Source organism: Galeopterus variegatus, unplaced genomic scaffold (genome assembly GCF_000696425.1).
Source record: "Galeopterus variegatus unplaced genomic scaffold, G_variegatus-3.0.2 Scaffold2069, whole genome shotgun sequence".
NCBI lineage: Eukaryota > Metazoa > Chordata > Mammalia > Dermoptera > Cynocephalidae > Galeopterus > Galeopterus variegatus.
In genome coordinates, this window is record NW_007728180.1 from 138,962 (window position 1) to 166,101 (window position 27,140).

General features: G+C 35.1%; 1 protein-coding gene across 3 annotated transcripts in view; it reads right to left on the reverse strand.

Annotated features, from left to right (window-relative positions):
- ESRRG (estrogen-related receptor gamma) overlaps positions 1-27,140 on the reverse strand; it is a 238,845-nt gene that overhangs the window by 65,973 nt on the left and 145,732 nt on the right. For all 3 annotated transcript variants that reach the window (XM_008580346.1, XM_008580345.1, XM_008580347.1), the window contains 2 exons: positions 15,289-15,399; positions 11,279-11,440 (listed from right to left, as the gene is read on the reverse strand). In XM_008580346.1, coding sequence (XP_008578568.1) covers positions 11,279-11,440; positions 15,289-15,399 — 273 coding nt within the window. The remainder of the gene's footprint in view (positions 1-11,278; positions 11,441-15,288; positions 15,400-27,140) is intronic.

Sequence of the window (27,140 nt, forward strand, 5' to 3'; positions counted from 1 at the left end):
AAATAAAAGTTTGTGTAAGTGCTTTATAAGCAATAAAGAACAAAACAGATGTTACGTTTTTTAACATTTAAAGCTTAATCTCATGGAAAAGAATAAAGCTGAATAATTTAGGTCTGGAACTAATAAAGGTATAAACCAAGGAATTTATCGCAAATATATCTCACACATGCATATATATATTTATGCAGACACACATACAGGATTCAGGATAGGTACCTGTCATATACGTCCTTTAAATTTCCCACTGTACTGAGCATACTGTTAGTTACATAGTGGACACTTGAATATCTAAATTGTATTCAGTACTATAAAATTGTGATTCTACTTTGATCAGAGGTATTCAATGGCATGACTGTACAGAGGGCAAATATATTTTGGGGACACCTAGTAACAAGCAGAAATAATGCTGGAATAGAGGTCACATGAGCACAGGAAATTCAGTATGATGGCAGAATGGTGCATCAGGTCACAAACGATGGCACAGAGTGGCAGGGATAGGTCTCTGTGAACATCTTTGTGGGTTGCCTCTCAAACTGGACATCTGCTAGGAAACCTCACCACTGCTCTGTCATTCTGCTTTTTCATTTCCAACAATGGTAGCTGCAGAAAATGAAGGAGTCCTTGGGTGATACTTCAGATTATTTTTTTCACAACATATTTCTCACCTTCCTGGTTCCTATTTCTATATCACAGCTGTGACTTCGGAAACTCTACTACACTGATAAACTTTCAGTTATTTTAGGTTTGGCTAAGGACAATGGGCTAGATTACTCAGACTAACAGTCCTGCCCTCTTAGGACAAACTGACGACAATATCCACACAATGATCCTCCTGTTTAAATAAGCTCCGCCCCCATTAAAATTGATGTTTTTTGTGAATATTTTAAAAAATAGCTTTTATAAATACTAACTTTTGGATCACTTGGTTTTAAGTAAAGAAAAATAATCTATGTGCAGTATCTTGGAAATAAAANCTGAAGTTTTTTGTGAATATTTTAAAAAATAGCTTTTATAAATACTAACTTTTTGGATCACTTGGTTTTAAGTAAAGAAAAATAATCTATGTGCAGTATCTTGGAAATAAAAATGAACACTAAGTGTTTCACATTTAGATCATGCTTTATAATTTGCAAATTAATTATACATATATAATTTGCATGTATATTTTTTCCTCATTTGATTTTCACAATATAACTAATGGTTAGAGCAATTAAGTAACATATAAAAAATTACTCAACTACAGCTCAGGTTTTCTGACTTTCAGAATCATTCTACCCTTTTAAACCACAACTGTAGGCCCACAGGTATACAGCTACCAGGTACGTTAAATGTAATCTTTAAATATTTTATAACTAAATATTTTTTACAGTTTAACTAGTCTTATTTGAGCTTTTCTCCACTTAACTAAAAGACTCAACTACTTTGCAGCTCTGAAATCAGTACGTTACATACACAAAAGAAAATTTAATCCTGAGAAAATAGGCTACAACTGCTTTAATTCACTCATAGCAAAGTAGAAATTACAACCACATGTAAATTTAGTTACAGAATGAGCTGGAGGGTGAAACCTCGGAGCCAATTAACAGTTTTGTGCTATGCATACCTTTAATCAACCAATCAATAAACATTTATGAAGTGTCAATGACACAGATTCAAAACAGAGTATTAGGGGCTACTTACATATGGTATAACTCACCCTTAGTCAAACATGCCTGGTTTCCTGCTCATCAAACCATAATCACACACATACACATGGAAACATATTTTGCATTACAAATGGAAACGTCATCTTACAGTAATTATTTCTGCCACTTTTTTGGTGCTTTTGCACATATCCTAATCACTTAATCATGGTATCAGTTCAAGATGGGTATTTTACCTACCAATAAAAACGGGAATTTTGGGCCGAGCCCGTGGCGCACTCGGGAGAGTGCGGCACTAGGAGCTCAGCAGCGCTCCCTGCCGCGGGTTTGGATCCTACATAAGGATGACCAGTGCGCTCACAGCGCTCACTAGCTGAGCGCGGCCGGTCTCAAAAAGGACAAAAAAACAAACAAACAAAAAAAAAAAACAAAAAAACGGGTATTTTAAAAATGAAACTTCCACAACTTTGGTTGGGGGTAATATAACCTTAAAAATTGGTCTCTACATAAAATTCATTTGAATAATAAGTATATCTTCAAACAGTATCATTGGCAATAAATATTCAAACATTCTTGAGTATTCTTTTCCAAAACTTCTAATGTAATGTAGAAACAGTTTATCTATGTTCTTTACAGATTTCTGTCATTGCTAGAAAAGTCGTAATACTGCTGCTGATTAAACTACAAAAAGCCAAGTCAATCAGCAATTTTTGATACATTCTAACTGGATGTTTTTAGAAAAAACATGAGAACATATACTTAAAGACTTTTTATCACATCATTGACTATTGTGGGTTGTTTTTTTTGTTTTGTTTTAATTTTTTTTTTTTTGAGCTTACTATGTCCTGCCTCTATTTGGCATGAAGAAAAATTATAGGGTTTTTTTTTTCCTTTGATGTCATGACCATAGACATTGTTTTTAAAATGTGACTAAGATGCCCCAAAACTTAAGAAAAGCCCTCCTTCTTTAATAGATAATCATTCAATTTGTCATGTTAAAAATAAAGAGCCTTACCCCAAAACACGCCGTATTGAAAATGGAAAAAAATTTTCTAAAATACTTTCAATCACTTAATTGTACAAATACTTATCTGCTCTTTTAAAGTAAGCTGTCTGGCAAGAACCATAAATATATTTAAGCCACTTATATAGGTCAGCTAATATGGGTTATGCTTTTTTAAGCACCATCTGACTAAGCACATTCTGCATTTTGCTAACAAAGTTACAGGGCATACTAATATTTTAATCAACCACAAAGAACAATCATAGATCTGACTGGTGGGCTGATAATCGTCTTATCACACCCTGTGAAACCTAGCTCTGATATTCGACAGGGCCTCCATTCCTCGGCAGACCACTCTGAAAAAGTCCAACAATGGACAGAGAATGGAGTGGGGGGTGCAGCCCGTCCGTATCTACATAAAGGAGATTAGAGGCGACAGCGTGCCATTTTACAGCTCAATCGTATTGTGTTAGCATGCGCTTATCCGAGCGCGGACGAAATTGAAAGAGAAATAAAAAAGAGTCAGGCAGATAGGAACCAGAAAAGCGAGGCATGAGCAATTTCCAAGGATATAAAAGGATGCTAATGGCGGGGCCCTGTCATTCTTAAAAAGGGCTATTAGGGCACCATCATCTGTTCTCGTGCCCTTACGCTCCTCCACCTAAAGTCAAGCGTTTTCTAAAACCCTTGTGAGCTTTTTTCCTCTATAGATAAAGTATGGTCATGTTTCATAACAACACTTTCCCATTTATATGATTTATTAATGTACGTCAACTAATTCTATTTGATGATAAAAAAAAATCCATATGTATTTTCCTTCCATATTTTCTCTTGTGGGAGTCTTAATTTCTTTCATGTAGCAATAGCAAGTGTACAAAGGTACATTCTTACCAGTGTGGAAAGGCTACTGATCTTATCTCAGATGCTATACTTAGTTTAAAATATTTAAGTGGAGAGGGGTGTGTGTGTGTGTGTGTGTGTGTGTGGTGTGTGTGTGTGTGTGTGTGTGATTACACAAACTGAGAACAGCATAAAGATAACAAAGGCTTGACTTTTAGTGTATCAAAAAGAGATTTTACTTTAATTTTAATGTAAGCTTTACAAAACCAGAGAGTTTTGGAGTTAAGACTAGGATAGGTGAAATTTCGATTCTGATTTGTCTTTAATTCCAGCTCTGACCCCAGTTATCAGGACTGGTTCATGTCATCAAGAACACAATTTTGCTTTTATCAAGGAAGAAATGTGACCTTCATCTTTATATTCTCTTGGCCTTTTCCTCCCTATCCCACACTCCCCATAGCGGCTGTGTGGTCCTCTGACGCCCATCCTCCCAGAACCTAAGGTAAGCCAGGACGCTTTGATATCAGAGCACCCTCTCCTCCGACTTCAAAATGCTGCATGGCAAACCTACTGTAAAAAAATTAAAAAGAATTTCAGCCAGCTCTTGTTTTGCCAATCCCTTTCTGAAGAGCCAAGATACTCCTTGCAATCATTTAAAACACCCTCAGGGTATCACAAAATCAGAGCTGTGAATCATCACTCCACAGTGACCTCCTCTGGCATTTGCTATGGAGAGAGAATAACGTCAGTCCCCACCAATTCTAAGCCTCTGCTTAAGACTGAACACATAATCATACGGTAATTGTTTCCACTGCTGGAAATGGTGTTACTCATAGTTATTTAAAGTTACCCTCTTTGCGATAAGTTCCTTTGTAAGCTGACATCTCTACTTAAATGTACAACTGGACCTGCAAATTTATCATTGTATTTCCTTTCTAGAAGTCTCAGAAAAAGTTGCTGACTTGTATTGGTCTTTATTATGGCATGTCTATACGATATCAAAATATTGGCTTAACAAATCCCTTAATTCAGGGAGAACTTTAGGAGAGTTCTCTGAAATAAATGGGTGGTTTGAAATCAGAATGAGGTAGCCTTTCATGCTGTTGCTATCAATAACAATAATACCATCTTCATTATATTGAAATAGTTCTTTAAAAGGAACCAACTGGGGGACTAAATTATCCTGATTTTACTGCAGGAAGCTTTGGATATATTTGTGAACCTGCCCAAGAGTATTTATTCACTCTGCCTCAAATCTCTCCCCATCTTTGCATTGAGGATAATAATACCTGACTCCTGGGTTAGGACAATAGTTCTCAACTGGGGGAGAAGGGGCAGGCTGGTATGATTTTGCCTCTCTGAGGACATTTGGCAACATCTGAAGATACAGTGTCAACACTGAGAAATCCTGGGTTAGAAAAAATGACATTTAAAAAATATGTGTGTGTGTTTATATGTGTGTACATGTACACATATATAATGATATATTAATATAAATGATATAATATATAAATTGCCTTAAAAAAGTGTCTGTGGACACTTCGACAAATGTTAGTTTTGCTTCTTTTTGCACTGAAACCCTTCAATAACACTTTTTTTTCCAAATAAGTTTTCATATATTGTTGAAGCAAATTCTGGCTGTTTCCATGGCCCGAGTTAACAAATGTCTTAACGCATTTTAATTTACTCTTTTTTCTCTTTTTCTAAAAGTCATATAGATGTGATGACGGTCCACATACAATATCAACTCTCCACATGATCAAATTCTCATCCTCCTTTTAGATGTGTAGGTATCTTCTAGAGAATAAACTCAAGCTCACCTATTTAACTAGTTTTGACTTAATTTGGGGTGCTTTATTAGCAAACAGTGTAAGACAAAGTAGCTGGTATAATACAGAGTGATGTTTAAATTAGTTTACAATTTGCTTGGCCTCATCTAGAACTGCACTGAACAAAGCCATTCAGAAATGTCAGCTGTGTCCCTAACCACTGTAACAAATTGTCGCCTGAACGCTGCACACCTAATGACTTCAAATTAGCTTCACTGCGATATCGCCTGACAGTTCGTTACGACTGTTAGCAACATAGCTGGCGTATCATGACCAATAAATTGGTTTCAGTGTGGGCTGGGAAAGGGACTTCCATCAATTTGATTAAAGAAATTACTGTAACATTCAAAGCATAAAGACAAACTAGTTTAAGGAGACAGAAGTAAGTTAACTGTACCAGCTCATCATTCAAAAAGTTGTTTATATACTATTTGATGATCAAGGTCAAAAAAATAAAAAATAATTCAAGTAAAATACTAAAATTCTCAAAACTTGTGATGAGGTATATGTTTATTGATATTACAGAATGGGTCAAGAAATACAAGTTACAGATATCTTAAAATACTAACTTTAAATTGCCATATAAGAAAATTTACCATGTCAATTTAACATTCATATTAATAATTTATATATACTCATAAATTCACAGTAAAGATCTAATTGCAAACCAAACCAAAGCTTGTGAATATGAATAGCAATTCAATATAACCAGCCACCAAGAACAACAAAACAAGTGAATCTTCAAAGGAAAAAAGGTACACTAGACTACAGCTGGAAAAAAAAAAACAACAATTTTTTTTTTAAGTGAAAGAGAAAGTAGAAGTATTTCCTTAGGAAAAAACTCAGAATTTTAAAAGGGATGAAGAAATGTTTTAAAAAGTTATATTCTCTTTAACTAAACATTGGCAATAACACCTTCATTTATGAAAAAATAACAAGAGCTCAAAGTGGTACCAATACATAAAGGTTTACGATTCATTAAAATCAGCAAAGCTCTGAATTAAGTGTGATAAAAATAAATGTAAAGGTTAAAAAATTTCCCAATGAAAAATTTNCCTAATCACTTAATCATGGTATCAGTTCAAGATGGGTATTTTACCTACCAATAAAAACGGGAATTTTGGGCCGAGCCCGTGGCGCACTCGGGAGAGTGCGGCACTAGGAGCTCAGCAGCGCTCCCTGCCGCGGGTTTGGATCCTACATAAGGATGACCAGTGCGCTCACAGCGCTCACTAGCTGAGCGCGGCCGGTCTCAAAAAGGACAAAAAAACAAACAAACAAAAAAAAAAAACAAAAAAACGGGTATTTTAAAAATGAAACTTCCACAACTTTGGTTGGGGGTAATATAACCTTAAAAATTGGTCTCTACATAAAATTCATTTGAATAATAAGTATATCTTCAAACAGTATCATTGGCAATAAATATTCAAACATTCTTGAGTATTCTTTTCCAAAACTTCTAATGTAATGTAGAAACAGTTTATCTATGTTCTTTACAGATTTCTGTCATTGCTAGAAAAGTCGTAATACTGCTGCTGATTAAACTACAAAAAGCCAAGTCAATCAGCAATTTTTGATACATTCTAACTGGATGTTTTTAGAAAAAACATGAGAACATATACTTAAAGACTTTTTATCACATCATTGACTATTGTGGGTTGTTTTTTTTGTTTTTTTTTAATTTTTTTTTTTTTTTGAGCTTACTATGTCCTGCCTCTATTTGGCATGAAGAAAAATTATAGGGTTTTTTTTTTCCTTTGATGTCATGACCATAGACATTGTTTTTAAAATGTGACTAAGATGCCCCAAAACTTAAGAAAAGCCCTCCTTCTTTAATAGATAATCATTCAATTTGTCATGTTAAAAATAAAGAGCCTTACCCCAAAACACGCCGTATTGAAAATGGAAAAAAATTTTCTAAAATACTTTCAATCACTTAATTGTACAAATACTTATCTGCTCTTTTAAAGTAAGCTGTCTGGCAAGAACCATAAATATATTTAAGCCACTTATATAGGTCAGCTAATATGGGTTATGCTTTTTTAAGCACCATCTGACTAAGCACATTCTGCATTTTGCTAACAAAGTTACAGGGCATACTAATATTTTAATCAACCACAAAGAACAATCATAGATCTGACTGGTGGGCTGATAATCGTCTTATCACACCCTGTGAAACCTAGCTCTGATATTCGACAGGGCCTCCATTCCTCGGCAGACCACTCTGAAAAAGTCCAACAATGGACAGAGAATGGAGTGGGGGGTGCAGCCCGTCCGTATCTACATAAAGGAGATTAGAGGCGACAGCGTGCCATTTTACAGCTCAATCGTATTGTGTTAGCATGCGCTTATCCGAGCGCGGACGAAATTGAAAGAGAAATAAAAAAGAGTCAGGCAGATAGGAACCAGAAAAGCGAGGCATGAGCAATTTCCAAGGATATAAAAGGATGCTAATGGCGGGGCCCTGTCATTCTTAAAAAGGGCTATTAGGGCACCATCATCTGTTCTCGTGCCCTTACGCTCCTCCACCTAAAGTCAAGCGTTTTCTAAAACCCTTGTGAGCTTTTTTCCTCTATAGATAAAGTATGGTCATGTTTCATAACAACACTTTCCCATTTATATGATTTATTAATGTACGTCAACTAATTCTATTTGATGATAAAAAAAAATCCATATGTATTTTCCTTCCATATTTTCTCTTGTGGGAGTCTTAATTTCTTTCATGTAGCAATAGCAAGTGTACAAAGGTACATTCTTACCAGTGTGGAAAGGCTACTGATCTTATCTCAGATGCTATACTTAGTTTAAAATATTTAAGTGGAGAGGGGTGTGTGTGTGTGTGTGTGTGTGTGTGGTGTGTGTGTGTGTGTGTGTGTGATTACACAAACTGAGAACAGCATAAAGATAACAAAGGCTTGACTTTTAGTGTATCAAAAAGAGATTTTACTTTAATTTTAATGTAAGCTTTACAAAACCAGAGAGTTTTGGAGTTAAGACTAGGATAGGTGAAATTTCGATTCTGATTTGTCTTTAATTCCAGCTCTGACCCCAGTTATCAGGACTGGTTCATGTCATCAAGAACACAATTTTGCTTTTATCAAGGAAGAAATGTGACCTTCATCTTTATATTCTCTTGGCCTTTTCCTCCCTATCCCACACTCCCCATAGCGGCTGTGTGGTCCTCTGACGCCCATCCTCCCAGAACCTAAGGTAAGCCAGGACGCTTTGATATCAGAGCACCCTCTCCTCCGACTTCAAAATGCTGCATGGCAAACCTACTGTAAAAAAATTAAAAAGAATTTCAGCCGGAACCTAAGGTAAGCCAGGACGCTTTGATATCAGAGCACCCTCACCTCCGACTTCAAAATGCTGCATGGCAAACCTACTGTAAAAAAATTAAAAAGAATTTCAGCCAGCTCTTGTTTTGCCAATCCCTTTCTGAAGAGCCAAGATACTCCTTGCAATCATTTAAAACACCCTCAGGGTATCACAAAATCAGAGCTGTGAATCATCACTCCACAGTGACCTCCTCTGGCATTTGCTATGGAGAGAGAATAACGTCAGTCCCCACCAATTCTAAGCCTCTGCTTAAGACTGAACACATAATCATACGGTAATTGTTTCCACTGCTGGAAATGGTGTTACTCATAGTTATTTAAAGTTACCCTCTTTGCGATAAGTTCCTTTGTAAGCTGACATCTCTACTTAAATGTACAACTGGACCTGCAAATTTATCATTGTATTTCCTTTCTAGAAGTCTCAGAAAAAGTTGCTGACTTGTATTGGTCTTTATTATGGCATGTCTATACGATATCAAAATATTGGCTTAACAAATCCCTTAATTCAGGGAGAACTTTAGGAGAGTTCTCTGAAATAAATGGGTGGTTTGAAATCAGAATGAGGTAGCCTTTCATGCTGTTGCTATCAATAACAATAATACCATCTTCATTATATTGAAATAGTTCTTTAAAAGGAACCAACTGGGGGACTAAATTATCCTGATTTTACTGCAGGAAGCTTTGGATATATTTGTGAACCTGCCCAAGAGTATTTATTCACTCTGCCTCAAATCTCTCCCCATCTTTGCATTGAGGATAATAATACCTGACTCCTGGGTTAGGACAATAGTTCTCAACTGGGGGAGAAGGGGCAGGCTGGTATGATTTTGCCTCTCTGAGGACATTTGGCAACATCTGAAGATACAGTGTCAACACTGAGAAATCCTGGGTTAGAAAAAATGACATTTAAAAAATATGTGTGTGTGTTTATATGTGTGTACATGTACACATATATAATGATATATTAATATAAATGATATAATATATAAATTGCCTTAAAAAAGTGTCTGTGGACACTTCGACAAATGTTAGTTTTGCTTCTTTTTGCACTGAAACCCTTCAATAACACTTTTTTTTCCAAATAAGTTTTCATATATTGTTGAAGCAAATTCTGGCTGTTTCCATGGCCCGAGTTAACAAATGTCTTAACGCATTTTAATTTACTCTTTTTTCTCTTTTTCTAAAAGTCATATAGATGTGATGACGGTCCACATACAATATCAACTCTCCACATGATCAAATTCTCATCCTCCTTTTAGATGTGTAGGTATCTTCTAGAGAATAAACTCAAGCTCACCTATTTAACTAGTTTTGACTTAATTTGGGGTGCTTTATTAGCAAACAGTGTAAGACAAAGTAGCTGGTATAATACAGAGTGATGTTTAAATTAGTTTACAATTTGCTTGGCCTCATCTAGAACTGCACTGAACAAAGCCATTCAGAAATGTCAGCTGTGTCCCTAACCACTGTAACAAATTGTCGCCTGAACGCTGCACACCTAATGACTTCAAATTAGCTTCACTGCGATATCGCCTGACAGTTCGTTACGACTGTTAGCAACATAGCTGGCGTATCATGACCAATAAATTGGTTTCAGTGTGGGCTGGGAAAGGGACTTCCATCAATTTGATTAAAGAAATTACTGTAACATTCAAAGCATAAAGACAAACTAGTTTAAGGAGACAGAAGTAAGTTAACTGTACCAGCTCATCATTCAAAAAGTTGTTTATATACTATTTGATGATCAAGGTCAAAAAAATAAAAAATAATTCAAGTAAAATACTAAAATTCTCAAAACTTGTGATGAGGTATATGTTTATTGATATTACAGAATGGGTCAAGAAATACAAGTTACAGATATCTTAAAATACTAACTTTAAATTGCCATATAAGAAAATTTACCATGTCAATTTAACATTCATATTAATAATTTATATATACTCATAAATTCACAGTAAAGATCTAATTGCAAACCAAACCAAAGCTTGTGAATATGAATAGCAATTCAATATAACCAGCCACCAAGAACAACAAAACAAGTGAATCTTCAAAGGAAAAAAGGTACACTAGACTACAGCTGGAAAAAAAAAAACAACAATTTTTTTTTTAAGTGAAAGAGAAAGTAGAAGTATTTCCTTAGGAAAAAACTCAGAATTTTAAAAGGGATGAACAACAACTTTTTTTTAAAGTGAAAGAGAAAGTAGAAGTATTTCCTTAGGAAAAAACTCAGAATTTTAAAAGGGATGAAGAAATGTTTTAAAAAGTTATATTCTCTTTAACTAAACATTGGCAATAACACCTTCATTTATGAAAAAATAACAAGAGCTCAAAGTGGTACCAATACATAAAGGTTTACGATTCATTAAAATCAGCAAAGCTCTGAATTAAGTGTGATAAAAATAAATGTAAAGGTTAAAAAATTATATGAAAAAATAACAAGAGCTCAAAGTGGTACCAATACATAAAGGTTTACGATTCCATTAAAATCAGCAAAGCTCTGAATTAAGTGTGATAAAAATAAATGTAAAGGTTAAAAAATTTCCCAATGAAAAATTTTAAATTTGCCCAAATCTGCATACATGACCTAGCGAATGAATTGCAACTTTTTCTTTTTAGAAAATGTACCTGGAATATGCTTCGCCCATCCAATGATAACCACCAACTCTCGATCAGCCAAATCACACAGTGTAGTGAGGGCTTTGATGTCACTGTCGGGGACAGTAGGGTCAGGCATGGCATAGATCTTCTCTGGTTCAGCCACCAATAAATGTGAGACAATCTTGTTATCTGCAGGATGAGACCAGAGCACTACAAGATCACTAGTAGTATCACCCCTCTTTTACGAGCCCTAAAGTATTTTGTATTTTTAAAAATAATTCAAGTAGCCTACAACAAACCCAAATTATTCCATTTATGGCTTTATATATATATACCCAGGCCCTCTGCCTGGGTGAACTTTCTATACATATGTATGTATTTTATATATACATATACACACATATATTTTTTCCCGAACACTGTTCAGAAAGCAAGTAATAAGCCACTGCTGTTGTAATAGAATGATTTTTTTTTCTTTTTCTTGGTTCTACCTGCTTTTGCTGGAATGAAGCATCTTTCCTGTAGTGAAAATTTTTATAGCAAACAAACAGAGAAGTTAGATGCTTTCTGAGTTTGCTCTTTGATTCTTTTCAAAGAAAGAATCAGATTAAATACTATACAACAAGAAACATATTAAATACGATACAACAGCTTTAAAATAAAAACCCACAGTAAACCACTGAAATATACAGTACAGTGTGGGAGGCAAAGAACTATTAATGCCCATAGCTATAATGGGCATGAAAGCCATTAATTGTCTTAATTCCTTTAAAGAAGAGCAAAGGTCAGTGCCCTCTGCCTGGGTGAATTACTGACTATATAACTCTATTTCCATGGGATGTATTAAATGGGAATTTCTTTCCTTTCTCCCCCTCCCCACACACCCAGCCAACCTTCCAAATATAGTTATCTTAGTTTCCATAGAAATACTACTACTTAAATGTTACAGTATTCCCTCTTCTGAGTGTCTAATTCTTTAATCTTCTATTTTCATTTGTTGTCCTTAGTTCATTCTCTGGTTCAAATTTACCTGTCTGAAATTTGTGATATATGTTTTAAAAATCCTTCATAAAATAAACACTAGAGACAAATGGAAAGCATCACATCAAATGTGTTTTATTGCTTAGGGGCATGTGAGAGTTTATGGAAGGGGCTGTAAAGCCTTGTGAGGGGAATGATTTTTCTTGTTGGCTCTATTTTCAATTTCTATATGCAGCTTTAGACTTTATATTTTTTTCTAAGTAAGGAGATACAAATGGGTTGGAATAAACCTACATTTTTAAATATTCTCTGTATTATTAACTCTAGAAAACCGGGGCATGCAATGGGATCTTTGTGAGCAAAGCCAAAGTTTCCACTGTGTTTATCAGACCATTTGCTTTTCACTATGAGTTTTTAACTTTTTAAAATCAAAATGAAAAGACTTCACATAACTTAGCATTAAATATAGCCCCTTAAATTAAATATTATCCTAAATATTAGTCTGTTTTCATGAAATAATGAGACTCATCCAAGCTATAATTAGCATTTTTTCTGATATCATATTTTAAAAATATATTAATATGGATGCCATAGGAATTATATTTATTTCAAAAGGTCAACATATAATCAGTCATTGGCAGTAATATTCAATTATCATCAAATTGAACATGTGGATTTGGGAGAAAATATTCCCAAATATCATATTTTCTAGAAAAAAAATGAAAACTTAAACAGAGATTCTTTTTTAATTTGCTGGATCTGCAAAGAATGACATTTGTTTTTGTATATGCTACGGAAACAACACCCAGTATTTGGGGTTACGCTTGGAAAAGTTTCAACTTTCATTGCTCTGACAATGCAACAAAACCTGTCAGCAACCACTGCAATGAAAACTTAAACAGAGATTCTTTTTTAATTTTCTGGATCTGCAAAGAATGACATTTGTTTTTGTATATGCTACGGAAACAATACCCAGTATTTGGGGTTATGCTTGGAAAAGTTTCAACTTTCATTGCTCTGACAATGCAACAAAACCTGTCAGCAACCACTGGATTCTCAGATTAGAAGAAAATGCAATAAATAGTAAAGGGCACAACAATGTAACTGAAGGAAATCCATGATTCTAGGGTTTTTTTAATGCAGGGAAAATGCTACCTGTTTTACCCTTCAATGGATACTTGACTTGAGGGGTCAGAGGAATTTGGTTGAAGCTCAGAAAATGGAATAGCCAGCAGCACTGTTTCTAGGTAAATCTTATTTAATGTTTCCCTAATTAGAATCAATAGAACACAATTTTCATTCTTGGGCCTTTGTAGTACACAGTCCAGTCCGGGTCCAGAAGTCTCCCCAGACTCTTTCTCAGCAAAGCCCATGGACAGTCTCTTGACACTTATCTGAAAGGATCTGAAAATTAAGTTTTATGAATGTTTGTTACAAAAACATACTAATTGCATGGACTAAGGAAAATTAACACAGAGGACTTTAGATAATGAGTAATGATTTATTAGGAGTCCTCTTTATCTTGGACATGTGAAGCTCACTGAAATAGCTGTAATCTTCTTCGAGGTCCTTGATAAGCCACTTCCCAATTTCTCAGGTTTACATGGAAAACCGTAGATATTCCTCTATCATGTTGACTTACCAATGGGCTGGTGCTCATTTTTATTTCAGTAGAGGAAGTTATCAATGGTTTCAGTCAATGTTCAGATACAATAAATGAGAAATGGGCTGGCTGTACATGATTGAATTCAGGAAAATGAAACCTCTAATGAAATTAAGCATTAGTGTTTATTGCATTTTATTGTATTATCTGAAAGTTTTTAATTATAATGTGCAAAATCTACTTAATGCAGTCCTAGATTGTATTTGCAGAATGCCAAACAGCTTAGGCAGGCTGAGAAGATGCCAGATTGGACAATTGAAGGTATAATCAACATAATGATTTTTGGAAAGGCAAAAGGAAACTATGCCATATGTTCACTTAAGCTTTAATTTTATGTAAAACTGGTTGTTTTTCCTTTGACATAGCTAAAATGTCCTTTCATTTACAGTTCAGGGTCTGTTTTATTCATTTAACAGCTTCTCATATGCTAACACGTAGGATGCACAGCAGTGACCCCTCCTGGAGAATCAGAATTAGGAGTGGACATTTTCTGCTCCCCTGAGAAAGCAGATCAAAAATTACACATGCCTTTTCTAGAACTGCTGTAGGTGCAACTTCCTCTGGTGAGTGCTGGTTGTGTCTTCTTAGACAAAGATAGCTAAATGTGGGAGTTTTTTTCCATCAAAGCACTTCTCAATGCCTCGAATAAACTCTACGCATAAACATCCTAAAATGCTAGCTCTAATGCACTACAGCTATTAACTGATTTTTTCAGAAAATGGGATACAGTTGTTGCCTCAGTCAATATTCCAGCTCTTTTAAGTTAATGACAAAGAGGATGGGGCTTGCGTTTTAGCAATGTACCATTCATAATGCCCATAAGGGCACCTGAGACGAAACCACCAACCTATGCTTGTTATTAGTAAGGCCCATTCTTGTTTTAATCTATTGCTAGCTAGTGTGTTAACCTTCTATAGCTCCAAATTAATGAGGCCTCTAATGTATTTTCATTGGCAGGTTGAGCAGTCAAACTCATTTAGTTAGTGAAAACTACAAAAATCACTTTCTTGTGAAATCTGAAACTAACAGCTCCAATGAACTAATGATCACAGTATGATCCATTTTATGTACCTCGGCAAATAAAGATAACTAGTAGATGTAAAATTCACACTATATGAGCTATGCATTAATATTCTTATGCTTTCACAAAATGACTACCTAAAAGAAAGTAAAGGAGAGAAAACCATAGACATCTTTAAAAGAAAAAAATATTAGATAATTAGCTGAGTTGCTGCTGCTCCTCACAGACAATCCTTGGAAATAGAGCCACTGTTCTCCCACAAAGAGATGTCTCCTCTGAGTCAGTGGAGATGGGCATGCCAAAGCTGGTGTACATAGAGCCAACTGGGAGGATTTTGTGTTCTGGGAAGCCAGATACATCTGCTGTACTTACATGGCTTTTTGGCTGGCTGGACCAGCTGAGGATTCAGGTATGGGCTGTTCTCTGCATCTATTCTGCGCTTGTACTTCTGCCGACCTCCGCGTACTCTGTCCAGACGCACCCCTGTGGGCAAAAACAGGCATTGGCTTACTGTTTAGGTAACTATCTTGAGACCAATCAAATACATAGACAGCAACCCCTAGGAGCACTGTGGAGACAGACAGCAGAAGGCAGAGTGGTCCAGGGGTACCAGAGGAATGTAAAAAATAAAGCAGTAGCTAAATCAAAATTTCCAGTGGTTGGAAACCAAATCTGCCATCAAATAACACACCCGAAAGACATTTTATGCAAGGCCATCAAAGTCACTATTTGCACATCAAAGAAAAGGCAGGTTTCTATGTGAATTAATACAAAGAAGCCATTATTTGGTGTAGCGCAGTTTCGCCAATTAAAGACATTGGCATTTTGTATCTTCATCAGTCACTCCTGAAAGCTCAATGTGTAGGACCGACTAGACCAGCAGACCATGAGCTATCCAGCCCTCTGCCAGACCAGAGGGCCCAGTGTAGACCTGTGGGATGAATTAAATAAAGAGCACCTATGCGCTCGTGGGGATTTGGGGGGCTAGAATGGGACCACAATATTCAGTCCTGCAAGATGCAAAGATTACTGCATATTAAAATGTCAATATATCTCAGAAGGGCAATGATATTTACATTGCAGCACACATTTATATTTCTTGTCATACATGAGAAAAATAAAGCAGATTTGGGCTGCACACACAGTAAAAAGAAGAGTTTCTAGAGAAAGAATTTAGAAGGTGAGGATGTTGAAGGAGGGGCACGCTAACAGGGAGGGCTGAAGAGTAAAGCTGAAAAGTAGGCAAAAATAGATGGTGATGACTTGAGCCAAGATTCAGAGAGGCTTTGCTAGCAATGGATGTGAACAATTAATTTTTAAAAAAAACAGAAGGGAAAGAAAGGGATTAAATTTTTTTTAAAGTTTCATTTATATGAAGAAGGGCCAAGATTCAGAGAGGCTTTGCTAGCAATGGATGTGAACAATTAATTTTTAAAAAAACAGAAGGGAAAGAAAGGGATTAAATTTTTTTTAAAGTTTCATTTATATGAAGAAGTGGTAGGGAAGAGCTTGTTAATAATCTAGTTTCCAGTCTGTAATGGTAAAGCTTAGGACAGGACCATATAAAATCTTTATCAAATAAAGAGGTAATTACTTAGGAATAGGAGCAAAGAGAGACTCTTTTTGTGGTATTATGTTGCACCATAATTGATACAAGAGTGTAACATTATTCATCGGTAAAGTCAAACACATAATTCTTTGTACATATTCTGGCATATGTCAAACAGTTTAGAAAACAGATCTGGATTAATAACATCATCATTATTATTATTTTGCTGAAAGGCCTCTCAAAGCTGTTGGTATTCAGATAAATTCCATAAAGTTCTAAGAGGGAGATATATAGCATATGCACTGTTTTGCAAACTAATTTAACCAAGGACCCTGTTTTTTGGAATATTTATTAATATCATATGGAATATGAGTTGTGGGTTATCTGAGTTATATGAAACAGTTTGGGAAAGGCTGATATATTTCTGTGTGAATCCCTTACGTAAATATTATTACTCAAATGATAAGGATTATTAGTGTCCATGAGATAAAAGAAAACACTGTGCTCACAGCATCTTAACAATACTACTTTAGGAGTTGATTATTTTTTAGTGGAACATACAAACACTTGGTTCTAGATAGTCTGAATTGTCATATCAAAACATCAAAATATAGTTTAAATGAAACCAGGAGACAATTTGAAGTGCAAAATTAAATAGATTTGACAAGCAAATATCAAAAAACAAAAAAGTTAGGTAAAATTTTTAAGTATTCACTGAAAATTGTCATGCATGGGGGTCACCAAGAAGCTATCTTTCCTCATTGCTGCTTTTAAAACTGTTCCTGTCTATAGCAGAGTTCCACTCCTTTGTTCATCTAATTTCTAATATTCTATTTTTATTGCATCTATTTTTACTGAAGTTTAACATCTCTACTTCTTTCCCCATTTATTATGTTTTTTTTTTTCAATCTCTTCGTCTTCAATACTTTCTCCAAGATGTTTTTCCAGTTTAAGGTGTTCAGATTTTAACTGGTCATCGAATATACATTCAAACCTGTCTCGTCATAAGAGTTTTTAAAAGTTTTTTTTTTCAATCTCTTCGTCTTCAATACTTTCTCCAAGATATTTTTCCAGTTTAAGGTGGTCAGATTTTAACTGGTCATCGAATATACATTCAAACCTGTCTCGTCATAAGAGTTTTTAAAATTCAAAATCATATTTGAAAATTCAAAGTATATGACACTAGTTATATCCTCATATGTTTATCATCCAGTTCCATCCCAATGAGAACATTTAATCTGATATTATTAGAGGTATGAAGAGAAGGCAGAGAGAGAGACAGGAAGAGAGAGACAATAACAGGAAAAAGCTAAAGAAGAAAGAAGCATTTTTGGATATCTCTAAAATTGTTAGAACCAAGAAAGCTTACAGAACATATCTTGATTGGGTTTGTGAAATACTAAATTTGCCTTTGGTGCTTTTCAGGGAATGTATTCACCATTAGCAATATATCCTCATATATGGAACAGTACACTACATATTTTCTAACACAGAGTCAGAGCTGGTGAGTTTCTGACATTGGTGTTTGTCCGTCAAAAAGGTCTATGGAAGAGGACCATGGCTGAATGACTTCAAGGTCCTGGCTGGAAACAATTCAGACACAGTCTTCTCACATTAATGCCAGATTAGCCAGCTGGGCCAAGTCTATGGAGAAAGTGCAACACTGAAAACTAGTTATTACACATCATGAAGAAAAAATACACACCATTATTGACAGAAATTTTTATTATGGGTTATTGCATTTGTAGACACATTCTTTAAGTATTGTCAAAAAATTTCCATTATAATGCATTTCCCATTTAACTTTGAAAACTGACTTCAAGAAATCTTCATATTACTCTCTCCAGGCTCCTCACAAATCTAAATGCCCCTTCCTCCATCGCTTCCTGTGTGGGGGCAGATCAATAATGGCCTATCCGTACGCTCACACACCCATCCTATCCATAGGTTCATGTGTCCATCTCATCCTGCTCATCCACCTATTCATTCATCTAACCCATACATCTATCCAGTTTCTAAATATTCAAGAATTTTTTACATAAGCCAGGATTTTATGCTTCATTTCCTAAAACAAAGATCAGTTGGAGAAAGCATTCTTTTATAATTTGTAATTTTATTTATGTAATACTCAGAAGGAAAAAATGGTTAGATATTAATATTCATTTTTAAAAGATTATATTATTATATAGTAAAAGGTGACAGAGACTCAATATGCAGGAAAGTGTTCTTGCCAACGTCAGATAACAAACATAAAAATTTGTAGTCAATATATTTGCAAGGATAATAACATACACATGACATTTTCATTCCCTGTCGAAAGCAGACAAACAGTAACCATTTCAAATACTTCCAACCAAGTAAAAATATTTTTACTGTTTTTAACCTCTTCTCAAAATCTGGAAAATCTGCCTTTTATGCATCTTCTAGTGGGATTATTATTATTATCTTTACAGCACTGTTAATTGGTTTAGCTGACTTTATTCATACTTGGTGGAATGTTTGAACCAAAATCCACAACTACTTCTACACTAACACACAGCTGCAATTACTTCTCCATCATGCTGAAACTATTCATTTTATTCAGTTACATTGCGGGAAAAAATACCACCCAGTAAAACCAGTTTTTTTTTTGCCCAGGACAATCATATAAACACACCTTCACATAAGTGACATAACTCTAAAATGTAAATCAGCCCAAAATGACTTTAAACATGTGGACACAGCCTCTTTATTTGTGCAACTTTGAAAATAGATTTACTCATACAGGTCATACTATATGCACTTACATTTTAATATTATTTAAATGGTCTTACAATACAATACTGCACAGACATCATTAAGATATCCGTGTATTTTAAAACATAATTCTATTTTTAAAAAATGTTTTTCCAGAAAAAACAAATTTAGAAAATTTGAAAACACCAACATGATTAAAACATCAAGTCACAGATGAGGCAGGATTATATGAAATCAAACACTGGATTATGAAAAGTGCCTCTCATAATTTTAGGAAAAGTCAATAGAAAACAAACTCTGCATAATTGGAAACTAGACTGCTTCCTGTTAGGACCTAATATCATAGAGATAAAAGGTCGATTACAAAGGACAGAAGTATTTAACCAAAAAGTAATGCTACTTAAGCTTAAATTGTAATACTGTAAATTAAACACATTGAATGAAGAATCTGCCTTTATTGTACTTGCCCCAAAATAGGTTTAAGCCACGATTTCTCATTGGTAGAAATATATTCAAATAATAGGTTGAGATACAAAATAATTACATATCCATAAAAGAAAAAAACTGAGGAGGGGTCAGAGAGAAAGGTAAATATAATGAAAATCACCAAATAAGAATATTTTTATGTAACTGTTCATCACTAGAACTAATTTATAGAAAATTTCTAGTATTCTTTGTCTTAAAATTTCTAGCCTTGCATATATCCAAATGAAGGATTGTTATCAGTCTATAAATCCCTATTAGCCTTGTCCATTATTTGTAATAATGATTTTGTAAAAACTGAAGTTTCCATTTTTAATGTTTCTAATAGTAATAACATAACACTTTATTCTTAAATATTATGTGTATAACAGTCAAAAAAATAAAGCATAGTTTACAAGTCAGATTGATTCACTTCTTTTTCTGGCTCTTTCAATAACTAGCTCTATAGATTTTGATGAGTCCCTTAACTTATTTGCTTTTCCATATATAAGATGGATACAAACAATATTCTCCCTGATGTTTTGCTATAATGATCCAATAATAATATACCACAGATACTATACAAATGCATAGCGAATATATTTTATAAACTTTAAAATGCAAAATAAAAATGAGGTTGCCATTGTCATTATTTTGTTAAAATATTGTTATATTACTTTCTTGAAATATATTCTTATTATGATCAATTATTGAACATTTATCTCCATAGACTTTGACAATCTACCCCACCTCAATTCTGCAGTTAAACAGTTTTGAGATGATTGAGTGGTAAGATAATTCAAAGGATACAAGACAAACAATGTTATCATTTGATGTCTAAATAATTTATAGAATTATCTGGTATCTCTTTATTTATTGCTCATTCCTGTCCCCAATAATATCATTTAGATGTTTGATTATTTTAGAAGAGATATAGAAACCAATCAAAATTGTATTTAAAAAAAAAAAGATGCTTTCCCTGAGTTTAGCTGTAACTACACAATACAAAGTTATGTACGGAATTTATAACTATCCAATTAACCTAATACATTCAAAAGGCTCAAACTAACCATTCTAGCAGAAACAAACAAACACAATAATATTTATGATCAAGACCTGGGAAATCCAGATTTGTCATAAACAAACATCAACCTAATCCGAATATTCCCACTGAAGGCGACAAAGCCTGTGTCTTCACACTTTCACATCTTAAACACAAGCAATTTCTGTTTTGACTTCACTTGTAAACCACTTTTGAAAAAGTTTAAAAATAAGATTTCTCCCAGGAAATAAGATACCCACAATGTTCAAGGTTTGACAGGATTTGAAGTTAATTAAGGCAATTGTATTTTCTATTCATGTGGAGACAGCCATTAACTTTAAAAAAAAAAAAAAAAGAGAGAGGTTTTAATAGTTGGTATCACCTACCTAACAGAATGTTTCACATTGCTGCTTCTTTCAAACACTGCATGTGCACACACTGCCACTAGGGAATTACAAATCTTATTCATTGTCAGAATTTACAAAATTGAGAAAACAAGAGTAGGGCAAGGAGGAAAAAAAACGCTGGGAGGCAAATAAACACCAATAGAATTAAAACAGTTCAGCACAAGGTCTTCCTAGGTCAGCAAATTTTAAGCCTACATTTTATGTCCAAATGCAAATTTTTATAATATTATGTAGTGCAAAGTTGAAAGTATTTTTCACATTTTTAACAGCACAAAGTCAGAGGCATTTCATAGAATAATAAAAAAATCTTCCATTTGGAAAAATACACAAGGATACCCTAGCCTGCTTTCTTAATTTAAAGATAACACATTTATTATATTGTCCCCAAACAAAAGTCTGCTAAAAAAAAAGAGACCCCTGGAATACTTAAGAAAAATGCAACTTGTCATATTGAAATAATAATAATTTTGAAAAGATAGTTAATGAATACTAATCAACAGTTGTGTTAAATGAGACCCCTGGAATACTTAAGAAAAATGCAACTTGTCACATTGAAATAATAATAATTTTGAAAAGATAGTTAATGAATACTAATCAACAGTTGTGTTAAATCAATGTCATCCAGCATGGATTGTAACTGAGTATTGGGGGCAGACTGAAAAAGCGAAACTTCTGAAGTAATAAGGAAAAGAGGGTGGGGACTTTCTCCTGCAGTGGATGTCCTCCTCACGCTGCGATCCCCTTTGCTGCCAAGAAAACCTCCCTCCTTCCCTTTAGGAAGAGAAGTATCTAACAGCGCCCTTGAATTCTCCTGAGATTCCTGTGAGGGAACCATTATAAGCAGAGGATAGAGAAAATCCCTTTGAGGAACTGCAGTAAAAGCAGCAAAGGCAAATTAGCAGTATTAGATGCAGCAACGGGAATTTTAGTGGCAGCTCTGATGGGGCTCTCCTTCAGGACAATATCCTGACAGAGTGTACCAGTTTAACCTGGAGTAGTTGTGCGTATGTATAAGCTTCTCAGGAAGGGCATGAGTGAAAATTATTTATATATTCACATGTATACTCTAGGGAGAATCTAACCACATTAAATTCTTGAGGATCATATGAGACAATAAAACAAACAAAGCCCTAGATATGTCCTCTAACTATATTGCCTTTTCTCAACATCAACAGTGATATTGTGAAATATGGCTTCATGATTTAGTCCCTTTCTTCCTGCTTCAACAGATTTTGACTCTTCAAACCTACCTCTTCCTACCATGCAATGTCCTCATTATTAATTGAGTGAATCAATCCGTGCATGAAGTGTCTTGGAATAAGCCAAAATAGCAGCCAGTTTTAGCAGTCATTGATTATTGAGAGTTTATTATATGCTCTGCCATGGGTTCACTGCTTTACATATGTTAACAGTGCTATTATTATCCCATTTCACAGATGAGAAAACTGGAACTAGAAAGAAGCAGAGCCAGGAGTGGGAGTTGGGGAGAATGGCTGCAGAATCCATGTTCTCAAGCACTATGCTTATCCTGCTTCTCTGCCATCAAAGTCTATTTGTAGAAAAGAGCATTTGGTATCTATTCCCAAAGCAGAAGCACAGGCAGATAAAAACCAATCACTGGGTTAAACAATACTTGCAGTATGACTTCGGGCACATGTAAATCAGGCAGAATGATGAACCAGCAGGAGGAAAAGAATGCGTGCTCTTACTCAACTGAAGGGCTAGTGGCTTTGCATCTATCACTCTGTGAGCTGACTTCACCAAAGAAAGCTTATAGCTATGAGACTGTCGCAAACTAAAAGTGATGAAAAGATGCAGTTTCTCTGTTTTCCACTGAGGTGGGGACCCAGAGATATTAATTTCCTTGTCTTTTGGCTCTTCCTTAAAATACCCCTGCAAATTAGACAAGGCATGTGTTTGCTAGGGCCGCAGAGGCTGAGCAACACTCCAGCTGAATTTTACAGTTCAGAAGGGAGGCCCAGATGGCCGATTTTCCCCTAGACACCCCTGGCCAATGATTACATTTACTTATGCTGAAATATCATGACAACAATTCAGAAACTTTGGAAATTGCTTAGTTGCATGTGGAAGCACTATAATGTCTGTTGATATAAAAGAGAAAAATCACACAGGGAAAGAAAATGCATATCCATTAGGCAGGGCTTTTTTTTTTTTTTTTAAACCAAGTCCTCAGTCACTAAAAGAGATAAAAGCCATGACTCACATTAAAGCTTCCTTGCTCTACAGATGAATTAACAATTAGCAAGGGGAAGTCTTTCGTTTTGGTCTCCTGATAGCTATCTGGACTATTAAACATGTGAGGCTCGCATAGGAAATTACAAAGGCTTCCCTCCGTTTCAGATTCAAGTTGCATCCAAAATACATTTGTGGATTAGTGTGCACAGGACATAACCCCAAAGAAGTTCCTCCTTTTTTTTTTTTTTGTTTCTCTCCAAGGTGTGATTGATTGACTGCTCTTAGCTGGTTCTGATGCTCATGAGCTAAATTTATAATCTGGATTAGAGCCAAGATTGAAATGATAGAAATTGGAAACAGCCATAAACGAAATATTTAGAAGGGGAAATGTTGTTCTACCAGAGGTAAAGTTGCTTCGTCTGAAGCATGGAGCCCTAATCTATGACACACATGAGCACAAATTAGGTCATCTGCATGCAACAGGTGACAAGTTTTAATTGAATGTCTTCTGTCTGCAATTCTGACAAAAGGTGAATGGAAATAAATGAGTCTGGCAAGACTGCCCTGAGCCTTACAATACCCAATATCTCATTATTTTTAAACAGCTATCTATAAACTGATGCTGACAAGCCTTGAACCTTTTATTTCTGCTCAAGATGAGGTGGCTGTGAAGGGGGGAAAAAAAGAAGAAGAAAAGGCATCCAGAACATTACATTAAACATGCAATACCTACCATTATCACTTCCCCAATGTAATTAAAGGAAATCTCCTATTCAAAAGGCACTATTTTTTACTTTGCTTGATGTCAGAGAGACAGAGCACTTGCAAGTCAGCATGCTTGGCCTGTACTTGCTAAACGTAAGGACTGTCTTTAAAGAAAAAAATAAAATCTTTTTTTCCTACTTTTTGCCTGTTAAAAATTTCATAAACTATTTAAAAAGATATTACTGAGGCTTACGCCTATCTAAACAATATTCTGTCTTGTTACTATTTAATACTGGTGACTCTTCCCTTTATCCTTTTCAAAATTGCCTTCTTATGTGAATAAAGGTATGAATTAGTGGGTGAAGATATGAAATGTGATCGTACATCAACATCAGGGAAAACGATTCTACTAATTCACAATTAAATGTGACATTGGCAGCAATAAGTTCAACACAATAATAATAGTAGCAACAGTGTCCAGCACCCCATGGGGACGCTCTGTAGAAACAGAAGCACTAATATTATTTATTCAAAATTCAATGCCCTGAAAAAATAAATTAAATATGAAATTAAACAAGCTGGTTTCAAGTTGCTGGGTTGCTAGCCACAGTCAATTTATTTTAGTCAATGAAGAGGAATATAGTAGAGTCTGATGACTCCACTGTAATTCTTCAGTAGAATAAGAAGTATTGAAGAAACATAAAAGAGAAGTTGATCCTGATATTTTTTAAAAAATGTAGTGGTTTCTACCCCCTTCTCAACCAAATCTATGTACCATCACTGACCCCCGTTCATCTCAAAAAAAAAAGTAGTGGTTTCTACCCCCTTCTCAACCAAATCTATGTACCATCACTGACCCCCGTTCATCTCCCAATTGTGCTATTAAATTTCTGTGATGGAAGTTAGTGAAGAAAAGGAAAAGAAAAGCAGGAGAGATTAGGAGAGAAAGGCAAAAGCTCTGCAGCAATTCAAAGTTGAGAAGAAAAGTACAAAAGAATCAGAGTGCATTCCCAGTTGCCGTGAGCCCCGAGCTGTCCACAATAGCACATAGCCTCTGAGGCACATTTTCAAGCCAGTTGATATACAGTTTTCCTTTCCCAAAGTTGACAATTAGACTGTTGAGGAATTTAAGACCTCATGAGAAAACTGGGGTAGAAGAATCATGAGTGGCAGAATAAGAAAGCAGGTATGCATAAGTAATCTCTTCACTAACATTAAATAAAGACGAACATGAAAAGACTACCAATGACAGATACACTAAATAAGTAATGTTTCCTGTACAATTAATTTCCATTTATAATACTTTAATCTCTTGAATATTTTCAGAATCTCTATTCTACCTGGATTCAGTAAGAAGACTATAAATTCAGTTTGCATTGATGCAAACAATATGTATATAAAAAGGCTTTTGGTTTTTTTTACATCTGGTTTTCAACACAAATGTTCAATGGTATTTTATTGTACTACTCTGAGCAGCTGGGTCTTCATAAGGAACCATTTCGGATACATGCAGAATTGATATATAAGGTTAAAAGTCCAGGGAAGAGTTATATATGAGTATAAGCAAGTCTAAACAAGTCGAATTTTTCTGTCGAGGAAATTATCAATCGAAATGCATACTCTGAAGGCCAGTGAGAAAACTGTGCCTCTAGTGTTGTCGCAGGGTGAAGTCCATAGCCTGTATTTTTAATCCTAAATTAAGATGAGGGAAGAGTGTGTGGAAATAGAAAGGACCAATAATATTTGCAGACACCAAACGTACTGGATGTTGGCGGAGGATAGCCTGGATTTGTACCAGGCCATGAATCTCCTGACAGACTTCCCTGTGGGTAATTGTCACATGAGAAGTTAGTTGGGCAGGTAACTGCTGAGCTACTCAAAATGACCCTCAGTGCTAGGTGGACCCTTTAAATTCTAACATGTGCCAAGAAAAACCAACCACACTTTTCCAGTCACAGGCAGCTCAAGGCTAGATGTAGGGAGCAAAGACTCCAACTGTCACTATTTCATGTCAGAGGAGGCAGACTTTCCCATGAAAATCTCCCTGTAGTTTTCCAAACCAAATTTTCTGTCTTTCCTGTCAACCGTCTCTCTATATTTTAGCCTGGCCTAAAATCAAACTTCAAGATATTTTATTTATTACATATATTCAGCCTAATTCCACAAAATTTGAGAGTTGAGGGTGTGATAAGAAATGACATACTAATTAAAACAACTTCAAAGGATCAAAATACAGCCAAATGATTTTGGTGTATATTTTAGTTGTATATTAACCATCATTGCACATGTGGCATATATATCTCACATGACACATAGGAGGCACTCAGAAATACTAAGTAAGTGAATAAATAAATAAATTTACAATACATTTTATAGCATGTACTAATCAGGTTTTCATTGGTTTGTTTTCCTTCTGGTATTTCTAAACCTGAAACATACATACAAAAAGATATGAATCCTTGTCAATTCTCTCAGTAATTCCTGTTTGGCATTTTTTTCATTTTTGTTTTTGTTTTTTAATGTGCTAATCTATTATAACTTCAAATAGGTACAGAAAACTTGAAGACAAGAAAAGAGCATAAGGCACCAGGAAAAAAAGAAATTGGCTGAAAGGTAGAACCTCAGAATTTAACTTTTCAACATTCATCCTGGACAATATAAAAGAAAAGAACATTTGATTTGCTGGGAAAAACCTCAGTTAGGTATTAAGAACTGACTGATGAGAATTATATTAAGACATAGAATATTGAACAAGAAAGACCATGGGTCCCTACACTTGGGGAATTTGACAAATAAAGTAAACATTCTCTTCTCCAGACATTTCTATAGCTCTCCTTCCTCAACACAGATAAATGAGCTGGATCACTCTTCCAGTTCTAAGATTCTATGAATGAAAAGATGGAACTGACCTGCAGATTCAGAGTCTGACAACTGCCTTGGCAGTAGGAAACATCAACATACTTCATATCTTAAATCACGGAGGATGGAGCCAAACGGATGGTGTTAATCAGCCAGAGGGGCAGAGGGCTTTTTGGCACAGGTCTCGTGGTACCCTCACACTGACTTTGGCCAAATGCATTTCCTTTTGTTCTTGATAACAAAGCAAATGAAGTGCCCACATTTGAAA